At 39.0% G+C, this 27,737-nt stretch overlaps 1 protein-coding gene across 47 annotated transcripts in view; it reads left to right on the top strand.

Annotated features, from left to right (window-relative positions):
• RIMS1 (regulating synaptic membrane exocytosis 1) overlaps nucleotides 1–27,737 on the top strand; it is a 596,845-nt gene that overhangs the window by 391,586 nt on the left and 177,522 nt on the right. For all 47 annotated transcript variants that reach the window (XM_044924533.2, XM_044924534.2, XM_044924532.2 and 44 more), the window contains 3 exons: nucleotides 24,302–24,369; nucleotides 24,957–25,067; nucleotides 26,598–26,697. In XM_044924533.2, coding sequence (XP_044780468.2) covers nucleotides 24,302–24,369; nucleotides 24,957–25,067; nucleotides 26,598–26,697 — 279 coding nt within the window. The remainder of the gene's footprint in view (nucleotides 1–24,301; nucleotides 24,370–24,956; nucleotides 25,068–26,597; nucleotides 26,698–27,737) is intronic.

Below are 27,737 nucleotides of genomic sequence, written 5' to 3'. Positions count from 1 at the left end.
AAAACCAAGTGCAGTATAATGATCTTATGTGGTTAAGATCATTGCAGTTATTTGAGCAATCTTAAATGTGCTCATTGGAGAATGCAATGGCACCCCACTCCAGTACTCTTGCCTGGAAAATCCCGTGGATGGAGGAGCCTGGTGGGCTGCAGTCCATGGGGTCGCTAAGAGTTGGACACGACTGAGCGACTTCACTTTCACTTTTCACTTTCATGCATTGGAGAAGGAAATGGCAACCCGCTCCAGTGTTCTTGCCTGGAGAATGCCAGGGAGAGTGGAGCCTGATGGGCTGCTGGCTATGGGGTCGCACAGAGTCAGACATGACTGAAGCGACTTAGCAGTAGCAGCAAATGTGCTCATAGTTATTGGGAGAAATTACATAAAGGTTTTTTTATGGATTTATAAAGTTTGATATAGAAATTACATGTAAAAAGTATTACTTTTAACATTATTGAAATGACATTCAATTTATTCATTTTATGAAGGAGTTAAAGGGTAATTTCAAATTTCAGACTTAATGTCACTGAAAATTTTTTGTAACAGTGCTCACATTATTCAGTTTCAGTTTTTTTTTCAACAAATGTCTGTTTATTTCATAATTTAATTCTGTTGCATAATCAGTCCTCAAGAAAAGGAAATCAGTCCCCAAGAAAAAGAAGCTCAAAAAGGCAAAATGCTTGTTTAACAAGGCCTTATAAATGGCTGAGAAAAGAGAAGTTAAAGGCAAAGGAGAAAAGGAAAGATATAACCATTTGAGTTCAGAGTTCCAAAGAATATCGAGGAGAGATAAGAAAGCCTTCCTCAGCAATCAATACAAAAAAAAGAGGAAAAGAACAGAATGGGAAAGACTAGAGTTCTCTTCAAGAAAATTAGAGATACCAAGGGAACATTTCATGCAAAGATGGGCTCAATAAAGGACAGAAATGGTATGGACCTAACAGAAGCAGAAGATATTAAGAAGAGGTGGCAAGAATACACAGAAGAACTGTACAAAAAAAAAGACCTTCATGACCCAGATAATCACGATGGTGTGATCACTGACCTAGAGCCAGACATCCTGGAATGTGCAGTCAAGTGGGCCTTAGGAAGCATCACTATGAACAAAGCTAATGGAAGTAATGGAACTTCCCTGAGCCATTTCAGATCCTAAAGATGATGCTGCAAAAGTGCTTCACTCAATACTCCAGCAAATCTGGAAAATCAGCAGTGACCACAGGAGTGGAAAAGGTCAGTTTTCATTCCAATCCCAAAGAAAGGCAATGCCAAAGAATGTTCAAAGTACCACACAATTAACACTCATCTCACATGCTAGCAAAGTAATGCTCAAAATTCTTCAAGCCAGGCATCATCAGTACGTGAACCATGAACTTCCAGATGTTCAAGCTGGATTTAGAAAAAGCGGAGGAACCAGAGATCAAATTGCCAGCATCCGCTGGATCATTGAAAAAGCAAGAGAGTTCCAGAAAAAAAATCTACTTTTGCTTTATCGACTACGTCAAAGCTTTTAACTGTATGGATCACAATAAACTGTGGAAAATTCTTAAAGAGATGGGAACACCAGACCACTTTACCTGTGTCCTGAGAAATCTGTATGCAGCTCAATAAGTTAAAACTGGACATGGAACAACAGACTGGTTCCAAATCGGGAAAGGAGTACATCAAGGCTGTATATTCTTACCCTGCTTATTTAACTTCTAAGCAGAGTACATCATGCTAAATGCCAGGCTGAACGAAGCACAAGCTGGAATCAAGATTGCCAGGAGAAATATCAATAACCTCAGATATGCAGATGACAGCACACTTATGGCAGAAAGCAAAGAAGAACTAAAGAGCCTCGATGAAAATGAAAGCGGAGAGGGAAAAAGTTGGCTTAAAACTCAACATTCAGAAAACTAAGATCATGGCATCTGGTCCCATCACTTCATGGCAAATAGATGGGGAAACAATGGGAACAGTGAGAGACTTTATTTTTGGGGGGCTCCAAAATCACTGCAGATGGTGACTGCAGCCATGAAATTTAAAGACGCTTGTTCCTTAGAAGTAAAGCTATGACCAACCTTGACAGAGTATTAAAAAGCAGAGACATTGCTTTACCAACAAAGGTCCATCTAGTCAAAGCTATGATTTTTCCAGTGGTCATGTATGGATGTGAGAGTTGGACTATAAGGAAAGCTGAGCACCAAAGAATTGATGCTTTTGAACTGTGTTGTTGGAGAAGACTCTGGAGAGTCCTTTGGACTGCAAGGAGATCCAACCAGTCCATCCTAAAGGAAATCAATCCTGAATATTCATTGGAAGGACTGATGCTGAAGCCAAGGCTCTAATACTTTGGCCACCTGATGTGAAGAACTGACTCACTGGAAAAGACCCTGATTCTGGGAAAGATTGAAGGCAGGAGGAGAAGGGGACGACAGAGGATGAGATGGTTGGCTGGCATCACTGACTCAATGTACAAGAGTTTGAATAAACTCCGGGAGTTGGTGATGGACAGGGAGGCCTGGTGTGCTTCAGTCCATGGGGTTGCAAAGAGTCAGACTTGAATGAACAACTGAACTTAAATGTACTGAGAAAGGTAGTTTTGTTTGCTTTGCTATGTTCTTACTTGAGAGACATCACTTTTGTTAAGCATCTGTAGAAGACAGTTCAGCCATTTTGTGTGTAAGACATTATGCAAAAAGCAATTAACCATCTTTTTCTCATGTTTTTTAATTGCATTCACAAAATGTCAAAATACAGCATTCAAAGAGAGAAAATAAATAATATTTATAGTGCATGACTTTTTAATACATGGTAAATTTAAAGCAGTATTTGATAAGCAGTTACTACTTGTTTCTGTTGTTCATAGTATTGATGAATGATAATTTTGAAATTGTGAAAATGTAGCCTCCAACCCCTGGATTGCTGAGTTTAACAATATGCTTAATATTTACCAGCCACCTTGTTATTGATGCTATTCCTTTTTTATGATTTTCAGTCAGATACTTCTCATCAGAATTGCAACTTACTCTTTTTTGTTTTAAATCAGGAAAGGGGGGAAGAGGGTTTCATCTTCTTTTCATAAGAGTTTATATATCATAAAGTAATAATTGTTGCCTTACCTTTGGTTTATTTTGTTCCCTGGTAGTACTGTTGTTTTCTCATAGCGACTCACAGTTTTGAAATGTTGAGGGCAGGTAAAGCCTTGCCAACTTGTTTGACTTGGTTTTGTGCTTTTTTTAAAAAAAGTTTCCCATTCCTGTTCTCTTAGAATTCTCATTGTCGTCAATGTGTTTGTCTGTAGCAACTCCTTGCTGGCTTACAATGTGCATCTTCAGTGATCCTGTGGGGTTGAATATCAGAGAAAACTTGTCATATGATTGTGACCCTAAAGTTATGAGTGAAGCCTGCTGGGCTTTTATTTTTATTTTTATTTTTGGATACAATCTAGGAGCTCAGATTTGTGATACTGGTTGTCAGAAGAGAATCTTTTTTTGCTTGCTTTCCATTCTTTGGCAAGATTCCCAAGTAAAGTACAGTAATTTGCTGTTTACTGAATGCTTTGGTTTAAGCTGTATATCAGTTGCATCTTAGTTATTTCTCATGGAAGCAAGGACATTTTGAGATTGATAGATGGAAAAATCTGTATTTTAACAAAAGCAGGGTTTACAGTTAATATAATAAATATTATTCTATGCATATTCAATTTTATTTTATTCCCACTATACAGTCCCTTTATACCAAAGAGACTTAACATTTTCACTAAAATGTAAAAATACAGCCATATGGAATCAGTGAAAAATGTGTAAAAAAGATTGGGAAGGGAGAATGAAGGTAGGTGTTTAGTTGTAGATTTAATCATAAACATCGTAACACATGTGCTTTGAGAAAAATATCATTAGTTAAAAATGGACAGCATCCATAACATGAAAATAAAGTGTTTGCTTAAGTGCTCACTGATGGTCCTGACACAGACTCCAGAAAGACAGCTCCTCTATACAGTTTCCTGGAGAAGACAGTCAGTAGCGGCAGCAGTGTGATCTGTGTGATAATCTGTGTAATATATAACGTGCTGAAGGACAGCATAGCAGAACAGTGGGGCAGACTGGGGATGGCATGCAGTCCAGGTACATGGCTGTGGTCTGGGTTAATGCCAAGCTGGATTTTAGAACAGCTAAATGCATTCATTGCATCTCTCTCACCAAGACCTCGCTCTGCGTTACTGCTTTGAGTTAAACATGTCAGAAATATCCAGGGATAGGGTGTTCCAGAATCCTCCCTGAGCTGTGCCTGGGTAGGTCAGTGTAGCTGGATGACTGAGGAGTCCTGGGTTTAAATAACCAGCGGAAGCCCGTCCTTCCCAAGACAGCACCCATGAGCAGCCAAGAAACCATGCTGAACACTTTTAAGGCCAGCAAGCTATCCTGATGTTTCCAAGTAACAAGCTTTGGTAGGAAGGTTTAATCTAAGAAGGATGTATTTTGAAATGATTGTATTGGAATTGTATCTCTGGTCTCATTTATCCAAATCTTAAATGTTCGGGGCCTCTGGGAGAGAATTCCTTTCCTCTGTCAGTAGGTTAATCTCTGATCACCTGAACTGAGAAGTCTGTGTGACTAGCAGTGTGTGGCCTGTGCACGTGTGGTGTGAGGATGCCTCGTTCCTTTGGTTTGTTTTTGCTTTGATACTTGCATTGCCTCCTCCTACCACCTGGACTGGGAGCCCAGTTGAGAGGTTGTGCCTTGAACAGCTTGACTGTTTTGGCACTGTGGTGGCGATCTAGGCCAGTGACCTTGGGGTGTTTTGCAGTCTGGTTTCTCATGGCTATAATTTTGAAAGTGTATGAATATGAGTACTTAGCAGTTTTCTCTAGAATAATGTGGAGGTGTAAAGTGTTCTCCAGATTGCTTTGCCTATTGATTTCCCATCGCCAGTCAAGGAATTTCCAAGTTAAAACAATCTTCTTTAGTAGATCTATAAATAATTTGCTTCCATACCCAGAATAAAAAAAAAACAATGACAAATGAACAAGAAAAGAAAAGAAAAAAAGAAACAGTATTTATGATAACTTACTTGGCAGGAGGGAATTCTGGTTTTAAAACATGTTTTTATTGCAAAATGTTTGCTAGGGTGAATTTATTTTCTACTCTTTTATAGTTTCACAGTGTATTTATAAGAGGTAAGCTATATCAGTCCCTCATAAAAACTTCTGTTTTGATCTGTATAACCTTAAAATTCATCTTTGTCATTTGAGTATTATTCTTGTTATTTATATCATTAAAACCAGGAGAGTGTATTGATCTTCATTGATCTCTCTATTTTTCCTTTCTGTGTCTTTGGGATGTAAAGGCAGGTGGAAATTGATTGACAGTCAGGATCATTGCAGGTTAATACTGTTTTGCTAGTGTTGCCTGGGAGTGAGATCTGGATAAAGACTAGAGTTTTCCTTGATCAGAGATGTTTGTGTCCAGAATCTCTGCTAGGTCATCACCCAGCACTACAGCTGCTGAAACCTATGGGTAACACCCAGTCCCCAGACCATGAAAACAAATAAACCCTGGTTTCTTCCACAGGGTTTCCTGGCTGGCTTTTCCGAGACTTTGCACGTGACAGCCGGTCTGCCCGTGAATGGAGTGCTCAGTGTCACAGAGGAAGCCTGGTCAGTTGGGAGTGGCAGGGACACCCTCCCTCCTATAGGAAGAGTGCCCAAGTCGATTATTAAAGGTCCTTGAGCTGGGAGAAAGGGAACAGGGTCCCTGTGATTATAAATTTGGGGATCTGCTCCTCAGGGTACAACACTGTTCTTTGTATGTGTAGATTCTGGGAAGGCAATGGCTCAGTCGTGACGCCTTCTCTAAACTATTCTACATGGACATCCTTTTTCTGTCATCAGTCACCTCAGACCTGTTTTTAGACCCATTTTTATTGTTATATAATATGGGCAATATATACAGTCTGCTGTAGATTTCCTAAAGACTATATAAACATCCTTATTTTATTATTCTAAAAGCACAGATGTGTGTGCGTGTGCATGTGTGTGTGTGTGTGCGCGCGTGTGTGTGTTTTCTGTTCCTGTGGTTGTTTAGAACTTTCAGAAATTGTACTTTACTAACTTCTTTGGAGATCTGTAGCATCAGATCCACATGGCAGTAAGGGTACAGACATCACAGTGGTAGGAGCAGTTCTGAACCCTGAAACTTTACCTAGTCTCAAAAACACACTTTTATATAACTTTTAAAGCTAGGAAAAATAAAATGACTCATATTTACTGTGGGTAATAACTTTTCATGTATTCCTCTCTGTCTTTTAGCCCATTTAAAGTAAAACAAAATTTTCTGTGCTTTGCCACAACCCCATCATTCTGAGTGAACCCAGTTACAGATTGAAATTTACAGTGGTTTTCATTAAGACCATCCATCTTGTTATGATTTAGATTGTTTTGTTTGGAATGTAAGCTAAAAAAAAAGGAATATTAGAAAGTTAGGAATCTTATAACTATTAGAATATAAATATTGAAATATATCCCATAACTTGTATCTGTACCACATAATTTTAAGACCATAATACAGGCTAGTTTCAAAAAGTAATTTCAGGGATATCTTTGAATTATCAGAAAAAGACATATAAAGGGATAAAATAACCTCCTTTTTTCAAGATATGGAAGATTTCAGTCACAAGTACGTGACTTATATACCAAAAGTGTTTCATTTTTCCACATGAAAATGTGATCTTATAAAGAAAAATGACAAAATGCTTATCATTAGACTAAAAATATATTAAGCAACCTGGTCAAATTAATTCCTTCACATATTTGGGATTAGGTTAATCAGTATACATCTTGGTGTATGGAAAACCTCCCAGAGAAAGTAACTACTGTCTCATCCCCTGGTTCCTGCTAGCTTTGCAGAGATTAACAGGAAGATTCCTGCCCCAGTTTCTGTACATGGTGGCTGCTTTTCTCACCTTTTAGCAATCAGGGTTAAAGGAATATTCCTTCCTTCTGAGCACTTAGGTGTCTGTTTCATAGCAGGCCAGTTAGTAATTTTTATAAACAAAATCACTTAACATTTTTCTAAGCCCATTTCAACTCATCCTTTGAAAAGATTACTGACACTGCATGAATTTTAGCTGTGGCTGCGCTTTCAGCATCAATCTGATCTCTTCACACCATGACTTCATATTCCTGTTCTCAACTGTATAATTAGACAATAAAACCTATTTCTAAAATCCTTGACACTGTACAAAACTGGCAGATCTCATTTAAACCTCGTGGAAATTTCATGAGGAAGTGGCATCTTCCTCCTTTTAAGTCAAGGATTATAGGAATGAAGGGATATTATTAAGTTGGTGCACTTGATATGGTAGAGTTAGGGTGAGAGTTCCAAGTCTCCAGCTTGGAGTGCTATGCTTTTTTTATATCACATCTTGTTTTTTTGTATGTTTTATAGAAACAGCATAATTTTAACTATTAGGTAAGATGATACTGCTAACAGAGAAATTAAAATTCAGGGAGATTATTTGATTTGTCATAATTTCAAAAAGTAAACTGTGGATCAGAAAAAAAATACTACATAATGTTCGACTCGACAAAAATATTTATCAGTATTATGATGGGAAATACTTTTCAGTGTGTATTTTTACACTCTAATGACCACTTGCATATTTGGGGTGCTCTGCAGTTTATTACAGAATTTCACATTCATTGTCTCATCCTACCCTGGAAAGAGTGCTGAGATGTCATAAGAGTTAGTATCTACAAAGTGGAGGGAACTCAGTGCTCAGCCAGAAATGCTCATTCGCAGTTACACATCACCACTTTGTAGAAATCTCTCGTGGTCGGGTTGACATACCCCAAATTAGCTCTCAGACTCACCAAATGACACATGTATCCAGAAAAGTACCACCTCCACCAAAAAGGCTTACAAATTCTCCTTTCCCAGATTGGCTACCAGCCTTCCTTCCTGTGCTTGAGATTGTAAACCACAGAGACAGCATCACAGGCCCTGAAACAAATATTTCATCTTTCCCTAGAGGTGGTTCACCTCTGGAGGTTCTATTTAATATAAATAATCTCTGAATGCAAGCATCTTTGACACCTCATTAACTTAGCAACTGATAGTTGCTGAATTTACTTGAACTGCCAAATTTATACATCAAAGAGAGAGAGAGATGGTGGTATTGTTGGGTCTGTGATAGAAGCAGAGCACATTGTCAACAAACAGACACTTTTATTGAATCCCTAAAAGCTGGAGATAATGTAATGCTCATGGGGAGGAGGGGTGTCTCATGGCAAATGGCAAGTATGTGTCTGCTTTCAGCCAGCTGAGGGCAGGACCCTGGGGTGGAGGTGTGCCCCCCAGTGATAGATAGATCCCCGACAGTGTTGGAACAGCCCAGGGGCTGAATGGAGGCTTGCAGGATCTTAGTTCTCTGACCAGGGATGGAAACCTTGGTCTCCTGCAGTGGATGCACAGAGTCCTAACCACTGGACCACCAGAGAATTCCCATGGATATTGTCAGCATATGCACTATTGTCGATGAACAACAACATATACAATATTGTCGATGAACAACCATTGACAGGAGAATGTTGGATCCCACAAAAAAACGATACCCCACATTCAAGGGCAACAGAGAAGCCCCAGCAAGATGGTAGGAGGGGCAAAATCATCTTTAGAATCAAACCCTATAGTCACCAGAGACACTTGGAGGGCTCAAACAAAACCTTGTGCATACCAGGACCCAGAGACCCCACAGAGACTGAGCCAGACCTGTGTTTGAGTCTCCTGTGGAGGTACAGGTCAGTAGTGGACTGCCACAGGGGCAGGGACTCTGGGTGCAGCTATCTGGGTCACACAGCCTGTGGCATAATCCCTCTTGGAGGAGGTCACCAATAAGCCCTCCATAGAGCCACCAAGCAGATGGCCCACAAACTGCAGAACAATTAAACCAAAGAAGTCCTCACACTGTTTAGAAAGTTCCAGGACCCACAACAGATTTCCCAACCTGAGGATCTGGCAAAGGGACTGAGAATTTGACAAGGAATTTGACTTTGCAGATAAGTGGGATTTGATTACAGAACTTCCACAGGACTGGGGAAACAGACTCTTGGAGGGCACAAACAAAACCTTGTGCTCATCAGGACTCAGGAGAAAGGAGCAGTGACCCCTCAAGAGATTGACTCGGACTTGCCTGTGAGTGTCCAGTAGTCTCTGGCGGAGGCGTGGGTCAGCAGTGGCTTGCTGGAAAGTCTGGGGCACTGAGTGCTGCAGTGCCTGCAAAGGACCTTTTGAAGGAAGTTGCATTTACCTTCATTCATTTCATTTCATTTCAGTCGCTCAGTCATCTCCAACTACTTGCAATCCAGGGACTGCAGCACAATAGGCTTCCCTGTCCATCACCAACTCCTGGAGCTTACTCAAACTCATGCCCATCAAGTTGGTGATGCCATCCAAGCATCTCAGCCTCTGTCGTCCCTTTCTTCTCCCACCTTCAATCTCCCCCAGCATCAGGGTCATTTCAATGAGTCAGTTCTTCGCATCAGATAAGCAAAGTATTGTAGTTTCAGCTTTAGCATCAGTCATTCCAATGAATATTCAGGACTGATTTCCTTTAGGATTGACTGGTTGGGTCTCTGCAGTCCAAAGGACTCTCAAGAGTCTTCTCCAACACCACAGTTCAAAAGCATCATTTTCTTTGGCACTCAACTTTCTTTACTGTCCAACTCTCACATCCATACGTGAATACTGGAAAAACCATAGCTTTGACTAAACAGAGTTTGTTGGCAAAGTAATGTCTCTGCTTTTAATATGCTGTCTGGGTTGGTCATAGTTTCTTCTAAGCATAGATCTTCTTCCAAGAAGTAAGCATCTTTTCATTTCATGGCTGAAGTCACCATCTGCAGTTATTTTGGAGCCCCCCAAAATAAAGTCTCACACTGTTTCCACTGTTGCCCTATCTATTTGCCATGAAGTGATGGAACCAGCTGCCATGATATTCATTTTCTGAATATTGAGTTTTAAGCCAACTTTTTCCCTCTCCTCTCTTACTTTCATCAACCGTCTCTTTAGTTCTACTTTGCTAACATTTTTGATATTTCTATCCTTTATTGTGCCCTTCTTTGCATGAAATGTTCCCTTGGTGTCTCTAGTTTTCTTGAAGGGATCTCTAGTCTTTCCCATTCTATTGTTTTCCTCTATTTCTTTGCATTGATCACCGAGGAAGGCTTTCTTATCTCTCCTTGCTATTCTTTGGAACTCTGCATTCAAATGGGTATATATTTCCTTTTCTCCTTTGCCTTTAGTTTCTCTTCTTTTCTCAGCTATTTGTATGGCCTCCTTAGACAACTATTTTGCCTTTTGCATTTCTTTTTCATGGAGATGGTCTTAATCACTGCCTCCTGTACAATGTCAGGAACCTCTGTACACTGTTCTTTAGGCCCTGTGTCTATCAGATCTAATCCCTTGAATTTATTTGTCACTCCACTGTATAATCGTAACGGATTAAGGTCAGACCTAAATTATCTTCATTACCTCCACTGTAGTTTGGTCTGTGGACAAACAACAGGGAGGGAACAAAGCCCTGCCCATCAACAAAAACTTGGATTAAAGATTTACTGATCATGTCCCCTCCCATCAGAAGAAGACCCAGTTTCCCCCAAAGTCAGTCTCTCCCATCCAGAAGCTTCCATAAGCCTCTTATCCTTATCCATAAGAGGGTGGACAGAATGAAAATCACAATCACAGAAAACTAACCAGTCTGATCACATGGACCACTGCCTTGTCTAACTCAATGAAACCATAAGCCATGTTCTGTAGGACCACTGAAGACAGATGGGTCATGGTGGAGAGTTCTGACAGAATGTGGTCCACTGGAGAAGGGAATGGCAAACCACTTTAGTACTCTTGCTTTGAGAACCCCATGAACAGTATGAAAAGGTAAAAAGATATGACACTGAAAGATGAACTCCCTAGGTTGGGAAGTGCACAATATGCTACTGGAGAAGAGTGCAGAGATAGCTCCAGAAAGAATGAACAGACACAGCCAAAGCAAAAACAATGCTCAGCTGGTGATGTGACTGATGATGAAAGTAAAGTCTGATGCTGTAAAGAACAATATTGCATAGGAACCTGGAATGTTAGGTCCATGCATCAAGGCAAATTAGAAGTCATTGAACAGGAGATGGAGTAGTGAACATCAGCATTTTAGGAATCAGTGAACTAAAATGGATGGGAACGGGTGAATTTAATTCAGATGATCATTATATTTACTACTGTGGGCAAGAATCCCTTAGAAGAAATGGAGTAGCCATCATAGCCAATAGAAGAGCCCAAAACACAGTACTTGGATGCAATCTCAAAAATGATACAATGATCTCTGTTTATTTCCAAGTCAAACCATTGAATATCACAGCAATCCAAGTCTATGCCCTAACCAGTAATGCTGAAGAAGCTGAAGTTGAATGATTCTATGAAGATGTACAAGACCTTCTAGAACTAGCACTCAAAAAAGATGTCCTTTTAATTATAGGGGACTGGAATGCAAAAGTAGGAAGTCAAGAGATTCTGGAACAACAGGCAAGTTTGGCCTTGGAGAACAAAATGAATCAGGGCAAAGACTAACAGAGTTTTGCCAAGAGAACACACTGATCATAGCAAACACCCTCTTCCAACAACACAAAAGACCACTCTACACATGGACATCATCAGATGGTCAATACTGAAATCAGATTGATTATTTTCTTTGCAGCCAAAGATGGAGAAGCTCTATACAGTCAGCAAAAACAAGATCAGGAGCTCACTGTGGCTCAGATCATAATCTCAAAATTCCAAAATTCAGACTTAAATTGAAGAAAGTAGGGAAAACCAGTAAACCATTCAGGAATGCTGCTGCTGCTGCTGCGAAGTCACTTCAGTTGTGTCCGACTCTGTGAGACCCCATAGACGGCAGCCCACCAGCCTCCTTGGTCCCTAGGATTCTCCAGGCAATAACACTGCAGTGGGTTGCCATTTCCTTCTCCAATGCATGAAAGTGAAAAGTGAAAGTGAAGTCGCTCAGTCGTGTCGACTCTTCGCGACCCATACCAGGCTCCTCCGTCCATGGGATGTTCTAGGCAGGAGTACTGGAGTGGATTGCCATTGCCTTCTTCATTCAGGTATAACCTAAGTCAAATCCATAATGATTTTATGGTCAAAGTAACAAGTAGATTCAAGGGATTAGATATGATAGACAGAGTGTCTGAAGAACTATGGACGGTGGTAATGACTTTGTACAGGAGGCAATGATCAAGACCATCACCATGAAAAAGAAATGCAAAAAGGCAAAATGGTTTTCTGAGTAGGCCTTACAAATAGCTGAGAAAGGAGAGAAGCTAAAGACAAAGGACAAAAGGAAAGACGTGAATGCAGAGTTCCAAAGAATAGCAAGGAGAGATAAAAGCCTTCCTCAGTGATCAGTGCAAAGAAATAGAGGAAAACAAATGAATGGGGAAGACTAGAGATCCCCTCAAGAAAACTAGAGATACCAAGGGAAAATTTCATGTAAAGATGGGCACAATAAAGGACATAAATGGTATGGACCCAACAGAACAGAAAATATTAAGAGGGGGCAAGAATACACAGAAGAACTATACAAAAAAGACTTTCATGACCCAGATAACCACAATGGTGTGATCACTCACCTAGAGCCAGACATCGTGGAAGGCAGTCACGTGGGCCTTAGGAAGCATCACTATGAACAAAGCTAGTCAAGGTGATGGAATCCAGTTGAGCTATGTCAAATCCTAAAGATGATGCTATGAAACTGATTCACTGAATATGCCAGCAAATTTTGAAAACTCAGCAGTGGCCACAGGACTGGAAATGATCACTTTTCATTCCAGTCCCAAAGAAGGACAATGCCAAAGAATTTTCAAACTACTGCACATTTGCGCTCACCTCACACACTAGCAACGGAGAAGGCAATGGCACCCCACTCCAGTACTCTTGCCTGGAAAATCCTATGGATGGAGGAGCCTGGTGGGCTGCAGTCCATGGGGTCGCTAAGAGTTGGACACGACTGAGCAACTTCACTTTGACTTTTCACTTTCATGCATTGGAGAAGGAAATGGCAACCCACTCCAGTGTTCTTGCCTGGAGAATCCCAGGGACAGGGGAGCCTGGTGGGCTGCCATCTATGGGGTCGCATAGAGTCGGACATGACTGAAGCGACTTAGTAGCAGCAGGACACACTAGCAAAGTAATGCTCAAAATTAGCCAAGCCAGGCTTCAAAAGTATGTGAACTGATAAATTCCAGATGTTCACGATGGATTTAGAAAAGGCAGCGGAACCAGAGATCAAATTGCCAACATCCAATGGATCATAGAAAAGGCAAGAGAGTTCCAGAAAAACATCTACTTCTGCTTTATTGATGACTCCAAAGCCTTGACTGTGTTTAGTTCAGTTCAGTCGCTTAGTTGTGTCTGACTCTTTGTGATCCCATGGACCACACCATGCCAGGCTTTCCTGTCCATTACCAACTCCTGGAGCTTACTCAAACTTATGTCCATCAAGTCGGTGATCCCATCCAACCATCTTATCATCTGCCGTCCCTTTCTCTTCCCTCCTTCAGTCTTTCCCAGCATCAGGGTCTTTTTCAGTAAGTCAGTTCATTGCATCACGTGGCCAAAGTATTGGAGTTTCAGCTTCAGCATCAGTCCTTCCAATGAATAAACAGGAATGATTTCCTTTAGGAATGACTGGTTGGATCTCCTTGCAGTCCAAAGACTCTCAAGAATATTTTCCAGCACCATGGTTCAAAAGCATCCGCTCTTTGGGGCTCAGCTTTCTTTATAGTCCAGCTCTTAACATCTGTACTTGACTACTGGAAAAACCATAGCTTTGACTAGATGCACATTTGTTTGCCAATTAATGTCTCTCCTTTTTAATATGCTGTCTATATTAGTCATAGCTTTTCTTCCAGCGAGAAAGCATCCTAATTTCATAGCTGCAGTCACCATCTGCAGTGAATTTGGAGCCCCCCAAAATAAAGTATGATGCTTTCTCCATTGTTTCTCCATCTGTTTGCCATGAGTTGATGGGATAGGATGCCATGATCTTAGTTTTCTGAATGACTGTGTGCTGCTGCTAAGTCACCTCAGTTGTGTCTGACTCTGTGTGACCCCATAGACTGCAGCCCACCAAGCTCCCCCGTCCCTGGGATTTTCCAGGCAAGAACACTGGAGTGGGTTGCCATTTCCTTCTCCAATGCATGAAAGTGAAAAGTGAAAGTGAAGTCCCTCAGTCGTATCCGACTCTTAGCGACCCCATGGACTGCAGCCTACCAGGCTCCTCCATCCATGGGATTTTCCAGGCAAGAGTACTGGAGTGTGTAGATCACAACAAACTGTTGAAAATTCTTCAAGAGATGGGAATACCAGACCACCTTACCTGCTTCCTAAGAAATCTGTGTTCAGTTCAAGAAGAAACAGTTAGAACTGGACATGGAACAATAGCCTGGTTCCAAATTGGGAAAGGAGTACTCCAAGGCTGTATATTGTCACCCTGCTTTTTTAGCCTATATGCAGAGTACATTATGCGAAATGCTGGGTTGGTTGAAGCAGAAGTTAGAATCAAGATTAGGAGAAATATCAATAACCTCAGATACTCAAAGGATACCTTTATGTCAGAAAGTGAAGAGGAACTAAAGAGCCTCTTGCTGAACATGAAAGAGGAGAGTGAAAAAGCTGGCTTATAACTCAGCATTCCAAAACTAGGATCATGGTATCCAGGCCAATCACTTCATGGCAAACAGATGAGAAAACAATGAAAATAGCATCAGACTTTATTTTCTTGGGCTCCAAAATCACTGCTGATGGTGACTGCAATCATGAAATTAAAAGACACTTGCTTCTTGGAGGAAAAGTTATGACCAACCTATAGAGCATATTAAAAAGCAGAGACATTGCTTTGCCAACGAAGGTCTGTCTAGTCAAAGCTATGGTTTTTCCAGTAGTCGTGTATGGATGTGAGAGTTGGACTATAAAAAAAAAAAAAAAAAGTTGAGCACCGAAGAATTGATGCTTTTGAACTGTGGTGTTGGAGAAGACTGTTAAGAATCCCTTGGACTGCAAGGAGATCCAGCCAGTCCATTCTGAAGAAGATCAGCCCTGGAATTTCTTTGGAAGGAATGATGCTAAAGATGAAACTCCAGTACTTTGGCCACCTCATACGACGAGTTGACTCATTGGAAAAGACTGATGCTGGGAGGGATTGGGGGCAGGAGGAAAAGGGGATGACAGAGGATGAGATGGTTGGATGGCATCACCGACTCGGTGGACATGAGTTTGAGCAAGCTCTGGATGGTGGTGAAGGACAGGGAGGCCTGCTGTCAACGGACAGGTGTTGCGAAGAGTTGGACACGACTGAGGGAGTGAACTGAACTGACTGAATATAATTCTTCCGGAGACTGACAGTTTCTGTGTGTGTCTTGGGCCAGCACCAGACAATTTAGTTACTTAGAATTACTGAAGAGATTTCTGCTAAAGACCATCAGTTTAGAGATGCCTCCAGCCCTGCCTCAGGCCTTGCATTCAAGGGACATAAATTTGCTACTTAATTACACAAAATTTGCCATCAGATTGTGCAGTGGACATGGTGGGATTTGAATGAAGTCACCAGAAAGCGTTTGTGGGCCAATACTTTTACTCTACTAGGAGCTTAGACTATCAGGATTCCAGTCATAAATGACAGTTTGCTGATTTTGCATCTGTGCAGAAATTCTCTATTTTTTCACAGATTATTTGGTTAATCAGTAAAGTTAATAAGTACATGTTCCAATTTAATTTTAATACCTAGATGTTAAGTCTCTTTAAGTAATTTTGTTTCTTCTCCTGGATTGTTAAAGTAACTGAGGTGAGATTAGGCTTTCTGGCACTCTGTTGTATAACACATTTTTACTGAGTGATTGCACAGATAGCTCCATTATTGTATATAACTTAGAGTGAGAGTGAACCCACTTGCCCTTGGAAGGCATCAGTTCAGTTCAGTCGCTCAGTCGTGTCCGACTCTTTGCGACCCCATGAATCACAGCACGCCAGGCCTCCCTGTCCATCACCAACTCCCGGAGTTCACTCAAACTCATGTCCATTGAGTCGGTGATGCCATGCAGCCATCTCATCTTCTGTCGTCCCCTTCTTCTCCTGCCCCCAATCCCTCCCAGCATCAGAGTCTTTTCCAATGAGTCAAGTCTTCACATGAGGTGGCCAAAGTACTGGAGTTTCAGCTTTAGCATCATTCCTTCCAAAGAACACCCAGGACTGATCTCCTTTAGAATGGACTGGTTGGATCTCCTTGCAGTCCAAGGGACTCTCAAGAATCTTCTCCAACACCACAGTTCAAAAGCATCAATTCTTCGGCGCTCAGCTTTCTTCAGAGTCCAACTCTCACACACATACATGACTACTGGAAAAACCATAGTCTTGACTAGACGGACCTTTGTTGGCAAAGTAATGTCTCTGCTTTTGAATATGCTATCTAGGTTGGTCATAACTTTCCTTCCAAGGGGTACGTGTCTTTTAATTTCATGGCTGCAATCACCATCTGTAGTGATTTTGGAGCCCCCAGAAATAAAGTCTGACACTCTTTCCACTGTTTCCTCATCTATCTGCCGTGAAGTGATGGGACCAGATGCCATGATGTTAGTTTTCTGAATGTTGAGCTTTAAGCCAACTGTCTCACTCTCCTCTTTCATTTTCATCAAGAGGCTTTTTAGTTCCTCTTCACTTTCTGCCATAAGGGTAGTGTCATCTTGCATATCTGAGGTTATTGGCATCAGATCAGATCATATCAGTCACTCAGTCATGTCCGACTCTTTGCGACCCCATGAATCGCAGCACGCCAGGCCTCCCTGTCCATCACCAACTCCCAGAGTTCACTGAGACTCATGTCCATCGAGTCAGTGATGCCATCCAGCCATCTCATCCTCTGTCGTCCCCTTCTCCTCCTGCCCCCAATCCTTCCCAGCATCAGAGTCTTTTCCAATGAGTCAACTCTTTGCATGAGGTGGCCAAAGTACTGGAGCTTCAGCTTTAGCATCATTCCTTCCAAAGAAATCCCAGGGCTGATCTCCTTCAGAATGGACTGGTTGGATCTCCTTGCAGTCCAAGGGACTCTCAAGAGTCTTCTCCAACACCACAGTTCAAAAGCATCAATTCTTTGGTGCTCAGCTTTCTTTATAGTCCAACTCTCACAACCATACATGACTACTGGAAAAACCATAGCCTTGACTAGACGGACCTTTGTTGGCAAAGTAATGTCTCTGCTTTTGAATATGCTATCTAGGTTGGTCATAACTTTCCTTCCAAGGAGTAAGTGTCTTTTAATTTCATGGCTGCAGTCACCATCTGTAGTGATTTTGGAGCCCAGAAAAATAAAGTCTGACACTGTTTCCACTGTTTCCCCATCTATTTCCCATGAAGTGGTGGGGCCGGATGCCATGATCTTCGTTTTCTGAATGTTGAGCTTTAAGCCAACTTTTTCACTCTCCACTTGCACTTTCATCAAGAGGCTTTTTAGTTCCTCTTCACTTTCTGCCATAAGGGTGGTGTCATCTGCATATCTGAGGTTATTGATATTTCTCCCAGCAATCTTGATTCCAGTTTGTGTTTCTTCCAGTCCAGAGTTTCTCATGATGTACTCTGCATATAAGTTAAATAAACAGGGTGACAATATACAGCCTTGACAAACTCCTTTTCCTATTTGGAACCAGTCTGTTGTTCCATGTCCAGTTCTAACTGTTGCTTCCTGACCTGCATACAAATTTCTCAAGAGACAGGTCAGGTGGTCTGGTATTCCCATCTCTTTCAGAATTTTCCACAGTTTATTGTGATCCACACAGTCAAAGGCTTTGGCATAGTCAATAAAGCAGAAATAGATGTTTTTCTGGAACTCTCTTGCTTTTTCTAAAAGCAGCTTGAACATCAGGAAGTTCACGGTTCACATATTGCTGAAGCCTGGCTTGGAGAATTTTGAGCATTACTTTACTAGCGTGTGAGGTGAGTGCACTTGTGCAGTAATTTGAGCATTCTTTGGCAATGCCTTTCTTTGGGATTGGAATGAAAACTGACCTTTTCCAGTCCTGTGGCCACTGCTGAGTTTTCCAAATTTGCTGGCATATTGAGTGCAGCATTTTCACAGCATCATATTTCAGGATTTGAAATAGCTCAACTGGAATTCCATCACCTCCACTAGCTTTGTTCGTAGTGATGCTTTCTAAGGCCCACTTGACTTCACATTCCAGGATGTCTGGCTCTAGGTCAGTGATCACACCATCGTGATTATGTGGGTCATGAAGATCTTTTTTGTACAGTTCTTCTGTGTATTCTTGCCATCTCTTCTGCTTCTGTTAGGTCCATACCATTTCTGTCCTTTATCGAGCTCATCTTTGCATGAAGTGTTCCTTTGGTATCTCTGATTTTCTTGAAGAGATCCCTAGTCTTTCCCATTCTGTTGTTTTCCTCTATTTCTTTGCATTGATCATTGAAGAAGGCTTTCTTATCTCTTCTTGCTATTCTTTGAACTCTGCATTCAGATGTTTGTATCTTTCCTTTTCTCCTTTGCTTTTCGCTTCTGTTCTTTTCACAGCTATTTGTAAGGCCTCCCCAGACAGCCATTTTGCTTTTTTGCATTTCTTTTCCATGGGAATGGTCTTGATCCCTGTCTGCTGTACAATGTCATGAACCTCATTCCATAGTTCATCAGGCACTCTATCTATCAGATCTAGGCCTTCTAAAACATAAGGAAACTATTTCACGAATTTTTGTTATATCAATCAGAAGTTAAGTTTTTTCCTCCATTCTTAGACTTCATAGTTTATTTCCTGTTTATGAAAAGAATGTCCTTGTAATGTATTAAAATCAATAAAATGGATACATGCCTCTATTATATCATAACAATAGCAATTTAGCAATATTTATTAACTTACATGCTGATCATGGTACATAGTATTAAAAATACCTTGCTTTGTCTCAAATTAAAATATAATTCTTATAACTGAGTTGGCTTTTATGTATACGCTGTTTATAGATATATAATAAATGTGATATATTTTAATTTTAATTAAAGAAATAATTAATATTAATTATTAAATTAATTAAATTTAATTTTAATAAAATATTAAGACATATTTTAATTTGTATAGTGCTATGCTATAATAAAGTACATTAGTATTCATCTATTAATAGTTTCATTGAGTCTCCACACATACCTTGCCGTAGAGTATAAACAAAAGAGGAAAAATTTAAAGAAGTGTACGAAACCTCTGGGAAGACTTGTTCTTCTGATTTTGGTCCATGATTTTTATAATGGTTTTGAATGGTACAATCTCTTCTATGTAGGAAGAACACTCCATTTATTTTAAGATAATAAGTAGCAAATTTATGGATATATATTGTTCAGACTTTCTGTGAGTCTATCTTGTAATTGATTTAGTCCCATCTTTTATTATCATCCATTATAATGATGTTAAAAATACACCATCTATGTCTTCTGATGATGGAGATGTCCACATTTTCTAATGCTTCAGGGGTTTGATGTTGATACTCTTTCCTTTACTACTTGAACATTAGTTAGACCTTCAGCTTGATCAAGTATATTTGTTATGTGAGTTTTTAAGTAGATATTTAATGTGTGAAGTTATGTATGGTTTTTTCCTTACAGTTTTAGTATATTCATATACATGCAACCATCCATATGTATTATTTAGAAAGTGTTTTTGTTTATTGCCTTTGGTCTTATTGAAATCTCTTGTGCTTTGAAATTAGCTATCACAAGATGCAAATATTTAAATCACAGACATGTATGTTTATGCAGTGTTACATACTCTTGCCATAATAACCTGGGTTTAGGAAAAGCAAGATCTCTTTTCAGAAAGCTCATATGTCACTGTGCTGTGCTATGCTTAGTCACTCAGTCGTGTCCGACTCTGTGTGACCCCATGGACTATAGCTCGCCAGGCTCCTCTGTCCATGGGGATTCTCCAGGCAAGAATATTGGAGTGGGTTGTCATGCCCTCCTCCAGGGCATCTTCCCAAGCCAGGGATTGAACCAGGTCTCCTGCACTGCAGGCAGATTCTTTACCAACTGAGCCACTAGGGAAGCCCATATGTCACTCAGTTCAGTCGCTCAGTTCGTGTTCCGACTCTGCGACCCCATGGAGTGCACTACGCCAGGCTTCCCTGTCCATCACCAATTCCCGGAGTTTGCTCAAACTCATGTCCATCAAATCGGTGATGCCAACCAACCGTCTCATCCTCTGTCATTCCCTTCTCAATCTGCCTTCAATCTCCCCAGCATCAGGGTCTTTTCTAATGAGTCAGTTCGTCACGTCGGGTGGCCAAAATATTGGAGCTTCAGCTTCAGCATCAGCATAAGTCCTTCCAGTGACTATTCAGGACCAATATCTTTTAGGATTGACTGGTTTGTTCTCCTTACAGTCACTAGCTGACTTTTTTTTGTGCAGTTAAACCTGTGTGCTTACTTATGAAGTTTAATTAACCTGCTTTTTCAACAAGGGACAGGATAAAACTCTCCTTTTAATGTTTTCACAAAAATTAATCAAATTATAACACTTCATTGAACATGGATATTTATGAACTTCAGCCATTTCTGTAGACTGAAGCATCTATTTCCTGGATCTAAATTAATGATAATACTAAATGTACTCCTTTACAGTTACATTCAACATTAAAACCAGGATGCTTTTGCATCAATTCCATAAGCAAATGCCATGAATTTATCATTTTGTAGTTATGCCACTGGCAGTCAGTATCTTTAATCACCTATTAGGAAATTTAATTAAGAAAAATGTTTTATATTAATGAAATTCTAGTCTGAATATTTTAGGAGGGAGGTTTGTTGAGTGTTACTTTTATTAATAATAGATAAATGTCTTATAAAGACAAATTAGAGTATTTAAAAGTCAGTGATACATTTACAGCTTCATAATGCATGGAAAGATGAAGGACATATAGTTTAAAACAGCATATTTAGATTTTAGAATATATTTTTTATAAATGTTTAAGCAAAACTGTTGTATTTTAATGTGTGATGATGAAATTCATGCTAAGAAAGCTGTTAAAACTTTCGGAATGTGAGGGAAGTATATTCGTGTACTAAAATATACGCAACTGTTAGTGTATACTGCAGTACTTAATGTGCTTTTTAGATTTATGTTAATTAGTCATTTTTAGTCACTTGCCAGAATTTAAAAGCAGAGTTTCCAAACTTCAAAATCTGTTCCATCCAAATGAGCATCAATGTGCTGGCCACACACCTGAATGGCCTGGAAAAACATATATACATACATATGCACATACATGCATGTGTTCCAGTTCAGTTCAGTTTAGTCGCCCAGTCAGGTCCGATTCTTTGTGACCCCTTGGACCACAGTATGCCAGGCCTCCCTGTCCATCACCAACTCCCGGAGTTTACTCAAATTCATGTCCATCCAGTCGGTGATGCCATCCAACCATCTCATCCTCTGTTGTCCCCTTTCCCTCCCACCTTCAATCTTTCCTAGCATCAGGGTCTTTTCCAGTGAGTCAGTTCTTCGCATCAGGTGGCCAAAGTATGGAGTTTCAGCTTCAGCATCAATCCTTCCAATGAATATTCAGGACTGATTTCCTTTAGGATGGGCTGGTTGGATCTCCTTGCAATCCAAAGGACTCTCAAGAGCCTTCTCCAACACCACAGTTCAAAAGCATCAATTCTTCAGCACTCAGCTTTCTTGATAGTCCAACTCTCACATCCATACATGACCGCTGGAAAAACCATAGCTTTGACTAGATGGGCCTTTGTTGGCAAAGTAATGTCTCTGCTTTTTAATATGCTGTCTAGGTTGGTCATAACTTTTCTTCCAAGGAACAAGCGTCTTTTAATTTCATGGCTGCAGTCACCTGAAGCCTAAAAAAGTAAACACTCTCACTGTTTCCATTGTTTCCCAATGTATTTGCCATGAAGTGATGGGACCAGATGCCATGATCTTAGTTTTCTGAATGTTGAGTTTTAAGCCAACTTTCTCACTCTCCTCTTTCACTTTCATCAAGAGGCTCTTTAGTTCTTCTTCGCTTTCTTCCATAAGGGTGGTGTCACCTGTGTATCTGAGGTTAAGCCAATTAAATTAGACTGTTTATTACGATCATTTCCCTACACAGTTTATACCTGATAGAAAACCATTGCCTGAAAGCAGTCTTTTCATAATAAAGTGTATTCAGTGTCATTACTGAATTATACCAGAAACATTAGCTTTTGACTCTTTGCATATAAGGAGCCCTTTTTGCACAACAGACATTCACTAGATACACATATCCAGATTTGCTCAGGAAAAGGTGAGTGAAACAATGTTTAAGTCCATACAAGGATTTGGAAGAAGAGACAGAGAAGGGCCCAAGGATTCTAGTTTCTAAGATCTCAATCAATTCCTGAAGGATGCAATGAACTGTTTCCCTGAAGCCTTTAAATTAGTGAGGATTTTTGTCATTTCTGTATCCTTAAAGACTTCTCAAAGCAGCTTCCAACTTAATGACTAATTATTTTTTTCTTTAAGCCCCAAGCATATCTCAGTAAGTCTATTAATTTGTCAAAGTATTTCAGAGTGAATCAGAATTTGAGAAGTGATCAGCCTTATTACTTGGTATGTGAAATTTTGGGGAGAAAGCTTTATGAATTGAAATAATCCTTTGAATATTTGAAGTTACTGCTTAGTAGAAATTTTAATTTTATTTTTATTGTAGATAGTTTTTCTTTCAAGAGGAATGGTGTCATAATATTAAAGATGAAACAGCTTTAGTGAAATATATTTAAACTTTAAAATATGAAGTTTCACAAACAGTAAAAATAAAGGAGAAAAAAATATTTCTTTTACAGCTTTCCTTATATTCCATTCCCTAAGACCGTCCAGAAGAATATTTGAGATCTATAGTCACAAATTCATGTACAGCTTTTAAAATTTGTGATTTGGGGAAGGATATAGACTCCATGTGGAGTAAATTTTAACAGAATTCGGCTTCATAGAATATATTGCTAGTTATTTACATGCCGTATTTGAAAAACATTAAGTGTTTATTATAGTATGTATAACACTCTCCCACGTTCCTAACACATTATGTAAAAGGAAAAGAGAGGCAGCTACTAAAAAACTGAAATGCATGCAATTTTTGTGCCTATACATTTTAAACTGTTGTTCCATTTCTGTCATATTTCTTTTATCATGCTTATTATGTTTGTCATGTCTGTAATCTACATAAAATTCTTTATTTATGACCTTCACAGGCAGCATCCAAACATTTTCTTAACAGTGAGCTGGACATCTCACTGTTAACTGGCATGCTTTACTCACTCTCCTAGTATTTTTCTCTTTCAACATCCATGAGGAGAAAATTTTTCATGGATTTAACCTGATGTTTAAAATGTTAAAGGTCATTAATTCTCAGACGGTTACCCGATTTGGACTTTCTTCCTATGCGGATACTTACAGCCCTGCTGCTTTGCGTTGATTTTTCTTCTTTTTTTTTTCCCTCAAATGCTTTCTATCACATTATATTTTTAAACCAAAAAATCCAAAGTAAATGTTCATAAATTCATGTTAAAAAGTTGGAATTTTTAAAGTCTTTTTTATGATTTAGTAAAAGTGAATTCTGTCAGTTGTATGTACTCTTTTTTAAAATATAAATTTATTTATTTTAATTGGAGGCTAATTACTTTACAATATTGTATTGGTTTTGCCATACATCTACAGGAATCCACCACGGATATACACATGTTCTGGAACACATGCATGTACTCTTTTGCTAAAAGTTTTTTTGGATCTTTAACTTTCACATCACTTTTTCAAAAATGTCCTAAAACCGTGTGTCCAGTTACAGAGACTAGAGAATAATTTTGAAAAACGATGTAGTTCAGAAGAGTTGAAGAAGGGGCACTAAATTTTAATACTCATCTCAGTGCAGTGAATATAATTTTAGCCAGTATCACTCATGACAGTCTGTGTCTTGGCGTGGGTAGTCCATTGAGGGGCAGTGCATGGGATAACCTAGTTCTTTCTATACTTTTTATGTGTTTCTAGGCTGAAAGGAAAGATAACCCTTCCCCATGATGATATGCGTTGTTGCGCACACTCATTCTGGGCGTGCAGGTCACAGCCTGTGCAGCGCAGATGTGTACAATCTGAGATGTACACACCCGAGATTATGAAACTTATTAACCCTTCATAGATTGAGGAAGTTGCACATAAGGTATTCCTTCTCCACTTCAATGCCATTGCACTTTTCCTTCTCTCCCTACTGTGCAGGTGACTTGGATTATTACTGGCTGGATCCCGCCACGTGGCATAGCCGGGAAACATCACCTATTAGCTCGGTGAGCATCCGAGGAGGGAGATTTGGGAGCTCCAAGAAGATGTAGGCCGTTCATCCTTTGCTGATATGTGATAGACAGTAACCTTATTCTGCTCCATTATATATCTTATGAAAGAAAATACTGATTTCATTTAAGACAGTACAGTTTTGAGGAAAAATAAGTTAGCACTGAATAATACTTCAAACAAATTTTAAAGTAGTAAAAGCAAGTGTTAAGTAATGGCTATATGTAAATGAGATATTATTTGCTTAATGATATCAACATCACTGACAACTCAGAATACAGAATTGACTTGACTAATATCAGCAGATACATTTTAATATTTCATTTCATTTCAGAGCTGTATTTTAGAGAGGTACTTAGTTTCTGACTTTTTAGAATGATGTAGTATAGTAAGTGCCTATTTTGAAAAAATTACAACTGTAAATGAAAATTGTTATAAGCCAAGGATAGAGCCCACGAGAAGAAGGAATCCCCTCAGAGTGTCCTTAACTGAGGAAATTGCATCACACTACAACCAGTAATTATGTGTGCATAGGAAAGAGAATAGCTGGTTTATCTTCTTAACTTTGTTCATGTTTTAATAGCACCCTGTAACGTGGCAGCCTTCTAAAGAAGGGGATCGATTAATTGGACGTGTTATTCTTAACAAGAGAACAACCATGCCCAAAGAATCAGGTGCATTACTGGGTCTGAAAGTAAGTATCCTGGTTTATAATGTTTCTTAAATGATGAATTAAAGTGTGACTGCATTCAACAAAATTTCTGACAGTGGTCATCCTCTCCTCTTCAGAAAAAAGTTCTTCTAGTAAATATATCTTGTTAATATATTGATGGCTTATGGTGTATTTAGTACCTTTATCTGGGCAGTATTTTAAACTCATTTTGTTAAAATGGAATACAGATATGTTAGGAAACTGCAATAAAATGTTGAAAAATAGTAGAATTCTCCTCTGAATATAAAGTTCAAGGACTGTTTTTACATTAAAATGGTTTTAATGGAAAGAAGTAACATTAGATAATATGAACCTCATAATTTTATTATATTTTGACAAGCAACCTCAAAGATCACTGAAGAGATTGTTTCCTAAGTGCAATAGAATTTATACCCAAAGAGTAAAATGTACCTTTAAAAATATTAACTGACTTCTAACAGATAAAAAAGCAACTAAAAATTACAAATATTTTGTTTGGCAAGAAAAAAATATATATACATACATTTTGTTTTATTGTGTGTAACATGTATGAATGTTGTCACATGGTTTTATTTGCTTTCATAAACATTCATAAATGTTGCTTTAAAATGATTATTTATCAAGAGATTGTATTGTATAGTTGGGTAATAGTTTGATCTCCTTAAAACCATTGCCTATGAATCCAACTAAAAACTTTTTTTCAGCTAATGTCACCTTATTGATTATTATCATTAATTCTCTTGCTATGAACTAATTCTGATCACCTCCACTATTGGCCACGTCCCTATTGATCAACTTCAACTTTTGATGATACCCTTCCCATTTTGAATCATATGTATTGAGCCCCTGCATTGGGAGAAATTAAACTGAGAACCTTTCAGATATGTTTAATTTTAGTTATTGAGGAAAATCCAGGTGAGCATGTTAACCATTCAGTGATATAACTCAGCCTTGGAGACTCAGATCGGATCCTCTATGTATATCAGGTGAGGAGGTCATTCAGGTGTTCAGGAGATGTGATACACTTAGGCCGTTACTCTGCACCATGGTGAACTGCTTCCCCAAAGTGGTCTGTTCTTGGTTTAAATTTTAAATCCTCAGTCTTTGTCTTAGACTAAAAATACATGAAAAGGATCAAGTTCCCATGTCACAATAGACCATGGTCAATTACAGAAATTCAAGTGAATTTAGATAAAGAAAAATGAACTCCAATATTAGTAAAGTGTCAAACACCTGTTGTCTGATGGTGAAAGGGGACATCGTGTATTCTTAGGGGCACATTGTCCCAGACACCCTTTTGTGTGAGGTTGGTACAATGAACCAGTATATAAACTTCCTTAGGATGCATGCAATGGGGTAAGTTCTTGTTGCTACGATGCTGCAGCCCCCTTTAACCAAAAATAGATTTCACGTCATTTTTGTTCCTACATTCAATTCTAAACATATCACAAAATATGTAGGAATAATTCCCCAAACTAAGAGACTTTTGTTTCAGCGTGAGTCTTGGGAACTTACAAATGTATAATTATCCAGGTTGTTGGAGGAAAAATGACTGACTTAGGACGCCTCGGTGCCTTCATCACCAAAGTAAAGAAGGGTAGCCTTGCAGATGTGGTTGGACACTTGAGAGCAGGTAAAGTTCCTCTTTTAATATCTAAGTCATATGTACTCTATGCATGAGTTGGTGGTTTTCAATTTTGGGTAAGTTATGTATGCCCATTAAGTAAACAAGCAATTTTCATGCAGGCATACAGATATTTTTCTGGATATGAATATTTAATTGATTGTCATAATAGACAACTATACATGAATAGCAGTTTGGAGAGAATGAGTCAAATCTTTTCATTTATTAAAAATAAATAGATGCAAAATGCCAAAGGATTACTAATTTTTGTATATGGCTGCATAATGTTGCTACAAAAGTCTGAAACAGTTAAGCCTGTGAAAAAAATAATGTCAGAGTTTAGTCCTTTATTTTATAAGTCATAGTAATTACTAAAGTTTTTCATAATGGTCCCAAAACACTTATTCATTACTGGAGTTTTTAGTAAAATCTAATCACAATCACATTTCTTACACAGATTATATATTATTTGTTAATTTAAATGTGACATATACTGTTGTATTCATATAGATGTGCTACTTCTTGGTATTTGGAAATTTACATTTTGTTACTTTGTAACCTTCATATTATATAATAACATCATTTACATGTTGAAATGTGCCATACTTAGTAGCAACATATTTTAAAATTTATTTTTGATAAATCTTTTTATTTTTCAACATATTTTTTTCCAGTTTGCTGTACTTCAGAGTTTAGTAAAAATCTTTTGGTGAGAGTATTTGCTTACCCATTTGCCAGACAATCAGAAAGAAAACAGAGTAAGCTGACCTGTCAAAGTGAGGATTAATGACCCATAGCATGTGGAAAGAGAACATTTCTGGACTATTTTTTCTCAGTTTTTATACCTTAAGGTTATAATTATTGGAACCTTTAGAAAAATATTGTATTAAGGACATTTTTGCTGTAACTGATTATGAGAGTGTCAGTTCAAAATCATTCAGATTTTTTTATTTGCTAGGGATGTGCTCTCCAGGTATTGTATAGAGGGAAAATCCAAATGAGAGGTTTTTCTCCATCTGCTATATGCACATCTTTGAAGATGTGTACTG

This window comes from Bubalus bubalis, chromosome 10 (assembly GCF_019923935.1).
Source record: "Bubalus bubalis isolate 160015118507 breed Murrah chromosome 10, NDDB_SH_1, whole genome shotgun sequence".
Taxonomy (NCBI): Eukaryota; Metazoa; Chordata; class Mammalia; order Artiodactyla; family Bovidae; genus Bubalus; species Bubalus bubalis.
This window is presented reverse-complemented; position numbering and strand designations above follow the sequence as displayed.